The sequence below is a fragment of the Hyalella azteca genome, unplaced genomic scaffold (genome assembly GCF_000764305.2).
Source record: "Hyalella azteca isolate HAZT.00-mixed unplaced genomic scaffold, Hazt_2.0.2 contig3573, whole genome shotgun sequence".
Classification (NCBI taxonomy): domain Eukaryota; kingdom Metazoa; phylum Arthropoda; class Malacostraca; order Amphipoda; family Hyalellidae; genus Hyalella; species Hyalella azteca.
The window spans coordinates 155,002-164,878 of NW_025933818.1; the positions used below are offsets into that span (position 1 = coordinate 155,002).

The window sequence follows — 9,877 nt, forward strand, 5'->3', positions numbered from 1 at the left end:
TTAAATCTGGTTGAATGATATCCTAAAATAACAAAATTGCTTTATTCAAATTTTAAATTTCTATTGATCATTACCTGGTTTTCGTCAGCGGAATTTGAATAATTAATTTTTTAGAGGCATAACAACCAAGAACCTCGTTATGAGGTTACCTAATAAACTTCAGAATTTATTTACCCGCGCAATGGTTTGAATGCCAACTTCCTTATTTAATGACTGGGCACTTGATCAAACTATAGGCTAAAATTTATTAATAGGTTTAAGGAGCTTGATCTCTGCAAATATAATGTATAGATTTTTCTTATATCAAGTAATAAGTAAGTGGCTGTTTTGGATTTCAAGTCAATGTTTGGTTGATTCGGAAAGCACAATTATATTCTGATAGAAAAAAATTACCTTAGGAGAAAAGCGGACGTTTGTGTGCTCCGATTCACTGGGAAGTTGAAATTTAATAGAATACGAAAAAAGTATTTGAAATTCATATTGATACCTCTTTTGCGGGATGCCTTCACTCATTTAGTTTTAATTTATCAGGAAAACCTAATTAAGAGTGGCACTACTAGAAGAATATTATGTTAGGGTCTTTGTGTCCATCCTTGAAAGTTATCTTATATACTTTTATAAGATTATAATTGTCAAAATTAAGAGAGCATTGTATGAATGAATCCATTCCTCTGTATTATTCATTAGTTCAGCCCTCTTTAACAGAGACTAAAATATCTTGAGTTGAAATTTTCAAACGCAAATGAATTCAATCGTGAACATTATATTTAATTTTAGAAAATGTTAATGGGAGCGTCTATGTCCAGAATCGACCATTTTGACTTTTCCGGTTTTTAGTTTCATCTTAAAGCTGACATTCTGACCTATCCGACGGTACCAAAATCATCTCTGTACGTGGATTTATGCGTGCACGACAGAGCGCGGAATGGTTGGTGGAGTTCTTTAACATTTAACATAGAGAGTAAATGCCTCAGTGCACCTTAAATAGTTAGTCTTCACACTCTCCGATCCAGTAACCCTTCAACAGTCGTAAGGGATGGTTTGCATTCTGTTTTTCCCACCATCCTTGACAGAGATTTAGCTGCAGCATTGTCTGGTCTTGCATCCTTGCAACCTTGAATGCCGATTTCGAGGGACCCGGGACTTTGTCGGGCTCTACTGAACAATCACACTTATTGTCACTGGAAAAATATCTCCTCCTACATTTTTGAAGCTACAGCAATGAGAGATATACCATTCGATTTGCAAATGAAAGATCTAGAGATTGGTTGTAGCTTTTTTCAATTTCGTTATAGTTTTGAAAATATTTCGAAAAAAGTGGGAAAAAAGGAGGAAATCGAAAATTTTTAGAAAATTTTACGAAAAATGCTCCCACATCCGCAAAAATTTGAATTTCAGAAAAAGCTACGACAAATCGATAGATATGGTCCTTGCGCATCGAATGATATGCGTCTCGGGTCGCCTGCCGAAGACCACAACTGCCCTGGATGTATTGGATCATCATGATTCCTGCCTTCGGGAACGTAGCCTTCAACACTTCAAGCCGTCCGTATCTAGGCCGTGGGTCGAACCAGCCCTCGGTCGAACGGCCACTTGTCGAAGGTCGATAAATTTTGGAACAGAACTATGCTATCTGAAACCTAACCTCAGATGCGGTGAACGTAAAATTACGTAATTTAACGATGCCCGGAAGTCAGATTCGATCCGCGGCCTGGTGGTGCACGGCAGGTGGTGGTCAAGGCCGGAGGAGGACAAAGCCGAGTGGTGCACGGCTGATTGGTGGATGTCCGGAGAGATCCAAGGCGTCCGATTCAGGGCTTATTGGTGCATAAAATTGGTGGTGCTCGGTTGCGCTCCCTGCGTGGGTCGGTGCTCCGTTGCGCTCCCTGCGTCTCGATGTTGTAGCTTGAAAATCCTAGGAGGAGACAGTAGCCCCTTTTTTGCCGTTTCTACAGTACCCCCTTTTTGGCCGTTTGCTAAGAATTTCACGTTTTCTTTCATTTTTTTTTCGAAAAATTTGCACGAACAAAAAAGTCTTAGAATTCTGTTTTACATAGGTGTACCAAGTTTCAAAGTGATCCGTCAGTAAATAAAAAAGTTTTTTTTTTCATCACATAGACGCTCCCCTAAATGCCGAAATGAGTTTATAGCGTTAAAAAAATTATTTTTGCTCTGAGAAAACTATATGAACAGTATTGCAAATCGGTTATTATTGCTCAATAGTACTTTTTGAAAAATTAAACTGGACCAGCAGATCCATAAAGTTTGCCAAAAGCATTGCATTAAAGGATGCAAATCTACACAAAAACCTAGCATGGAAAGATCTCAAATGTAAGAGAATCGCTACGAATCGCTTTGAGTAAGAAACCTGAAATTCTTAAGCTTTAGACTTTTCCATACATTAACCTCTAAACTGACTTCAGTTCATACATGACTGGATTCTGGAAGCGTGTAATATTTTATCTGCTGATTAACATTAACATGATTAAGTACGACGGTCTTGTTTCTGAATTTAGAGATTTTGTGTTCATCCTTTGCTTCATTGAGAATGCATGCGTATACAATAATAACGTCGTTTGAATGTATTACTCTCATTTTTATAATTTCATGATTCATCATGAAACATGTTATAATATCGTAGTCTCCGTGGAATAAGAAAATAGTTCACGAAAGAAAACGACAAAAATTTTAAAATTTTAGCCGATTCTTTAGAAAACCCGCTGTTTATAATTATTACCCCCAGAAGGGATTTTATTCGATATGTGATCTATACTATATCGACTCTTAAGACGGAACCTGTTATCAAGAATTATGAATTACAAAATTAAAATTTAGCCCTTCTTTGTTTCTATTTTTTTTGTTACTTATTTCTCTCAGGATCCAGCATCAGCTCCTATATTACATGGGATTGTGGGTACAAGCTTTTATCTTGCTTTCGTTTGTTCCAATTCGTACAAATTTATTCACTATAAACAGAAAATTAAATCTAAATTTTAGTCGTTTACGCGTTGTTGATTTTTATATATACTGACAAATATATGTATGATCGTAGCGTTTTTTGGTGTCTGACAGTGGTACGTGTAATAGCAATATCCAACGTACCGCACATGCGTCCGCGCATATTTTGGTGAAAACGACGCAATCCTGGAAAAAACTATACCATTATTTTTTATTAATTGATTACGTGTTGTCACTATCATCCACACGTTGCAGCCGACGATAAACTCACAGATATATTGATTATATAACGTTATCGTTCGATCTGCGGAGGCTAAAATATTTATTCAAAATAATATTATTACCACTAATAACATTTTAATTTTTCATTTTCAAAATGATAATAGACAAAGGTCACGAAAGGAAACAGAATTGTCAGCAAAACACGATGACACGAGCGGCATGAAACCGCTATCCTTTGGCAAATTTAGAATAAACCCTTTTGACCTTGCTACCAAGAGGACCGAGGTCAGGTTAGTCACTTGACTGTGAGAAATTCTTGTTGTGATGATAATTTAGAAGCTTGAGTTGCAGTTAAGCCATGGGGATCCCAGCACATGTTGTTTACAACAGTCAGATGTAATAGCTTAGATCTGGCAATGCTCAAGTCTTAGCAAGGCAGCTCGAAGCATCAAAGGTTTACGATTATGAAAGAACAGTGCATCAGAATTTATGCGTTTGAATTGACGACGTACGGATAGTAAAACGAGGCTCAGCGGGAAAATATCCATAACCCTAATTAGGAATCGATCTCACAAACTCCATTCAAGATTGCGGCATAAATGTACATCTGCATTTGATTATTGTAGATCTGTAATTTTTATATATAACCATGATGCTTCGCTGTGTGATTATCCTGGTAGTTCTAGGAACAAGTTTGTCCGCCTTCCCTGCGAGAAGCGGCCAAGAAAAGCGCGTGTTCACGTTGGAGGACTGCGCCGTGGGTGATGAGGTTAGGTACACGGCAGCGGTGCTGGAGTACGAGCCTTACAAGGACTGGAGCAACGCATCGTCGGGCGACGACATTTTGATGACCAACGTAGACTTCATCTACGAAGCTGCCAAAATGGCTAAAGAATACGTGAGTTTTGACGTATCATTTCAATTTTAACAGTATAGCGAGTTTGAAGTACTTGAAAATTCAAATAAATTCATGCCATTTATATATATAAGCTTGCAAGCGAATAAATTAGAAGTGTCACCAAAGCATTTTTAAATTTTGTCTTTAAATATTCTTTAACCAAGAATATGCGAACAAAATAAGCATTTATATTTGCAGGGCGCCGACATCTTTGTGGCCCCTGAGTACGGCGTCCAGAGTCTCGATATGTACACCAACGACTCCGTCAGATTCCAGTCGCTGACTCAACAGATCCCTGACCCATCACTGAGGGTCGTGCCGTGTGCCATTGACGGCCAAGTCGCGAACTTCATCGTAAGATCCAGCAGTTTGCCTAGATTTTGTTCCTTTTATTGTGACACGGGGCTTGTTTCATTACTTATTGTTTCAGTGTTGTCGATCAGAGCATAGGACTCACAAGTGAAGACTCGTTCTAATAATATAGCATCATGCAGAAAGGATAAATGCTTTCCTCTAATCTATTGTAATTTATTTAGCTTGATCTTTAGTAATGTTTTGAATAATTGCAAGGCAATACGGAGCCTGAGCTGCATGGCGCTGGAGCTGGAGATGTACCTCGTGATAGACCTGGCCGAGCAGGCGGCCTGCAACACCTCTCAGGCACCATGTCAGGCGGACGGACTATCTTTCTTCAACACTCAGGTGGTCTTTGACCGAGCCGGCACCGTCATAGCAAGGTAATTGTTCATAATCAAACAATTATTTCTCAATGAGAGTAACTGTGTATAAGAATCATACAGGAATAATGAATATTGCTGTGGGGGAGAACGCAATACTTTCAAATGAATATTGCACGAAATAGTGTATTCCCTGCTCAAAATCAAATTGAAGGTTAAAATAAGGACCAATTAATGTTCGTTTTCAAGCCAGTTAGTTAACCATCATGGATGGTAAACTAACTGGCATCATAAAATTAGTTAAACGGTGAAGTAAAAGAACGAAAACTGAGGAGGTGAAACACGTAAGTTAGTGTTTATCTCTAAGGGATTCATACTGACACAGCGGTAACCCTGAGATCTTCTACAGCCGAAAGTGTGTGTCATAACTTAAAATTCGATTAATTATGAAATTTAGATTTTATTTTGGACATAGTATGATTATTGCCAGATTATTTTCGATACTTAATACCTGCTTTGGAAATTTTAGCTAAATTTTAGTCTAGTAATCTATAAAATGCGTAATATCAAATTGCGCATGATTTAAGGCTTGATGTATTAATTTCGAAAAGATTATGGTAAAAGGAAAAAAAATGTTTTTAAATAAATGACCGTCTCTATTGATTACAATATTGATTGTGATAATCCGTAAGTTCTAACACGAATAACTTAGTTTAAAAAGTAATGCGTCACATAACCTGACCAATTGAAATGGATGTGGTCGCAAAAAACTGAATATGAAGATATTGAAATAGAATAATACAGTAACGTAACTTGAATGATATAATTGAGTGTGTCACCACAAAAAAAAAACTGATGGATTTTGTGGCAAAGTGGATTGATTGAGATGCGTTATTAAACATCGCTGGGCTGAGCCAGTTAATTTTCTTTAGGTACCGTAAGCAAAATTTGTATCTGGAGCCACAGTTCGTTCCTGGCCCGATGGACGACACGACAGCTTTGTTCACTACCGACTTCGGGGTCAAATTTTCCCTTCAGGTATCGGCTTGAGAACCGCGCATCAGGTTGCTTTGACCTTAACAAAATTCACCTCACACAAGAGAAGGGATGTGTAATAAAAACATTAATTGAAGAATTCAGAGCAAATTTCGGTGATGTACGGTTTCGTTTCTCCAATCCATCTTATAGTATTTTAATTATACTTCAATTTCTCTGATGTTTATGTAGCTGAGTAAATATTATGAGACAAGATAGAGACAGTTGCCGATGTGCATACTGTATAATGCTATAATACATAATTTTTAGTACTGGAATTCAAATTCGGCTGAGGTTTATTCATTGAAGATTGTAATTAATCGAGCAGAGACTAAACTTTGCAAAATAAATCAATAAGCTATTTCTACTTTATATGATTTCTAAAAAATGCTGTTTCGGGAATAACAATATATTAATTTGAAATTCTCAGGTATGTTTCGACATATCCTTCCTGCATCCTGCCTACACGAACATCATGGAGGAGGGAGTACGGGACGTTGTGATGAGCACGGCTTGGGTGGATGAAACACCATTTTTACTGGGTGAGGAACTGGTAATATGGATTAAGATAGTTATCTTAATGAAGACCATTTGGAAAACTTTATTCTTATAGGAAATGGACATAGAGCATTCTATTGTTGTACTAATCTTCTTTCATAACAAGTTATCTTATCTCTTGAATAATCACTAATAATCACCAAGTGTCATGATATAGCGCTGCAATGATTCATGTCCGTTTACTGAACACAAGAGGACATTAAAATTTTCTTTTGATTTTTTATTATTAGTCTAAAATTTAGTTATATTCGCCACGGCTCTTTTATAAATTTGGTGATGTAATAAATAAATAAATAATAGTGCCAAACTAGTACAAATAATTTCATTTGACGCTCGCGTGATGTCTTCTGGTGGTCAATAAATTTAGACTCTTTGATGGTTTCTGTAAAGACCAAAGATCTTGATGAAATAAAATCACATTATTAGAAATTTCTAAAGTTTAAATCTGTTTCTGCTAATATTTTTTGTACAAAATTATAGTAAAATATTTAACTGTTTTTTAACTTTACTGATGGCAAATAATACATAATTGAGCGCTTTAAATGCGATATTTATCCATTAAATTTGTATGGCAGCGATTGGGGTGCAAAATGGTTGGAGTCGCGGTCTAGGCGTGAACCTGATGGTTGCTGGCTACCACTGGCCTGAGCACACCAAGCTGGGCTCAGGCGTGTACAGGGGATACTCAGACCTAAACAACCTTTACTCCTACGATCCTAACTCTGGTAACGAACTCGTTGTCTTCCCGGTGACCTCATGCAAAACATCTCCCACCACAACCAAAGATCTTAGGAACAAAAATCTGCCTGTCATCACACGACCTATAAAGCTTGACGTAAGTGACGTATTTGTAGAGGAAAAATAAATCGATAAAACCAGTATTGCGATAAATAAAACAATAGTTGTGAATTTAGGAGAAATTTTGCCAGATGATTTTGTGAGCCCAAATATTTCGATAAAAGTTTCGCTTACCACTGACGTCAAGGCGCGAATGGGGTTTGAAGTAATTAATTTGAAATACGAAGCGCCTTGGGGGCAGTTATAGGTGTTTAATTGTGAGTTTAGACGAACTTTTTGCATGATACCCTTTCTGCCAACGCTTTAATTTCAAAATGTCGTAAATATTGAATTAGTTTGTTTCGCGTTGTGTAGTTATGGCATTCTTTAGGGGAAAGGAACATGTAACAATGAAACATTTTTGTTTTGCAATCACTAGTGACATTTGGAATAGACATTCTCTATAGATATTATTTCTATTTGCGTTGTCTTTCCTTCAAGCACAGATTTTTAGTGTTCACGCTAATAGTTGTTTTTACATTTTTAGATCTCGTCCGGCAACCGTAATAAGGAGCCCCGTCAGCAACGAACGCTTCACGAAGACCTATCGATTTATGAGCGAATGGTCCTGCCACCAACGGAGACCGGAGAAACCAACAGCGTTTCGCAATGCCACGATGACGGCTTGTGCTGTCATTTGACATACGAACACTCGAGCAGTAACCTGACCTACCAACTCCTTACGTACAGCGGAGTGGTTAAGAAGGGAGGAGATATATACCAGATTTATGAACAAGTTTGTGCAGTAGTTTGGTGCGAATCAGAGAACTGGAGGACGTGTGCCCGGCTCGATCTTTTCGAACCTCCGCAAGACACATTCGGGCCTTTCAACATGCAGGGGAATTTTTCGTGTGAAACTGTTTTTCCTGTGGGGCTCACACGCGACTTCAATTTGATCCCAAATTCTGTTTACTCTGTGAATTCTGTGAATGATTCGTTGTACACAATGACATCAGACCAGGGTACATACAATACCATGACTGTAGCTCTTTTCGGCAGATGGTATGCTAAAGACCCTTGAATTTTCTAATTGAAACGTTACGTCATATGTTTGACGTTCGAAGTGATTACAATTTACATATGCTAACTATAAAGTTTTTTGTCCTTCATTTCGTTTAGTATTCTTATGCGGTATTCGGAAACCGGAAGTAGTGTTAAAAAATTTGATTGTCCTTCCTCCAGGAATTTTTACAAGAAGCTACATAATTAAAAAAATAATAATAATTTCTGATTACTGCCAGTGATGTCAAAAATTATCCTGGAATATATATGAACAGGTATGATAAATTTGTTGCGCTTGTTTTTTAGTGTGCGTTGATTGATGTAACTCTCATCATTCAAGTTACTTATTATGCAGAAACCATTAGTTTATCTACAGATCCATTAAAAATCCAATTTGACAAGTTTTCACACACAATTTAGAGCACAAAAACACTGCTGAAGCCATCGCATAAATAGACTATGATTATCAAGCGCTCTGTACAAAGCTAAAGGAGTGGCTTGTTCAGAACGCTGTTGTTTCCAGCTTCGTGCGACGCTCGTACAGAAGTTTAAACGAGACGCCTAATTGCAATCGTTTTAATTACTTTGGTTGACGGGAAGAGGCCGTTATTCCGAAAAATATCCATGCGCAGGAAAAAAACGCGTTTCGTGATGCATCAGCGAAGTCGTGCGATTTAACATCAATTTTTTTAAATCAATAAGCAAATTGATTTTCTACCTATTCTAAATTTGAATCAATTAATCCCTTGCAATGCTATTTTTATTAAAGAGCAAAGCTAATGTAATTTGGGCGTCGGATTCTCAAATGCGTCCAATCAATTATAAAAAATCACCATGAAATCAATTATCATGATTACGATCTGGGCTTTAACATCAATCCAATCAAATTTGTTTTCCTTTACATATTACATCTCTCAGTGCGGAGGAACTCTCTGCAAGGTAACCGTCGTTAAATGCATAAAAGGAATTATACTCTGAACATACAATGATCATGTCGAATAGTGATAATTTATTCATATTTTGACCACCTATTTATTCGGAGCAACCCTTTGGGTGAGTAAATTCACGAGTTGAATTGTTGAAATTTCACGAGACTTGCACCGGGCTCATGAGTGGACTACGAATATCTGTTTATATGCTTTCATAATCACTTTGCTACGAGTCACATATCGACTCCTCTGAGTCCTCTCGATTTTCAGGTTCACTCGAAAATGTGCAAACTGACAATCGCTTGCTGGAAAATTGAGACTAAAAAATACTTCAGCTAAATTAGTTTGGAAACTGGAAATTACTCGGTGCTTGGCGCTCTCACAGATTGATCTTAGATCGACGACGCAATATCGATTTTGGGTTGAAAAAAGGAATTGGAATACAAATGCTGTCTATACCAAGCTCTCGTCTCTCTGACTATATAATACATTTATAGCTCATTCACGGCAACTATAGTGAGTTCAGATTTCCAGGTTATGTCTCCTGGAGGAAAAATTTCGAAACAATCCCGAATTTAATCATAGTTGGCGAACGGAGGCGAACGATATTCGATCCAAAATAATTATAACCGAGAAGATTGAAAGCGACTCGAGATTGCCTTATTAGGACAAAATAATTATATCAAAGAAGATCGCAGGTTATCGCGATTACTGCATAAGGACTAAAACTAAATGATCACCATCGTGAAGATCAAAAGCGC

At 37.4% G+C, this 9,877-nt stretch overlaps 1 protein-coding gene across 1 annotated transcript; it reads left to right on the forward strand.

Moving 5' to 3' along the window:
• The first annotated feature begins 3,546 nt into the window (after positions 1-3,546).
• Positions 3,547-8,272, forward strand: LOC108667421 (pantetheinase). Its single transcript, XM_018154444.2, has 7 exons — positions 3,547-4,078; positions 4,277-4,432; positions 4,649-4,815; positions 5,688-5,793; positions 6,221-6,332; positions 6,924-7,183; positions 7,673-8,272. Exons 1-7 carry the CDS (start codon positions 3,830-3,832, stop codon positions 8,204-8,206), a joined length of 1,584 nt encoding a protein of 527 aa, XP_018009933.1. The 5' UTR covers positions 3,547-3,829; the 3' UTR covers positions 8,207-8,272.
• Positions 8,273-9,877: the final 1,605 nt, after the last annotated feature.

What these genes read in the sequence shown, in the direction of transcription:
- LOC108667421 (XM_018154444.2), top strand. Translation starts at nt 3,830, where the DNA reads ATGATGCTTCGCTGTGTGATTATCCTGGTAGTTCTAGGAACAAGTTTG. An exon ending in GCCGGCACCGTCATAGCAAG is followed by an intron (nt 4,816 to 5,687) that starts GTAATTGTTCAT and finishes AATTTTCTTTAG; the next exon opens with GTACCGTAAGCAAAATTTGT. An exon ending in CACGACCTATAAAGCTTGAC is followed by an intron (nt 7,184 to 7,672) that starts GTAAGTGACGTA and finishes TTACATTTTTAG; the next exon opens with ATCTCGTCCGGCAACCGTAA.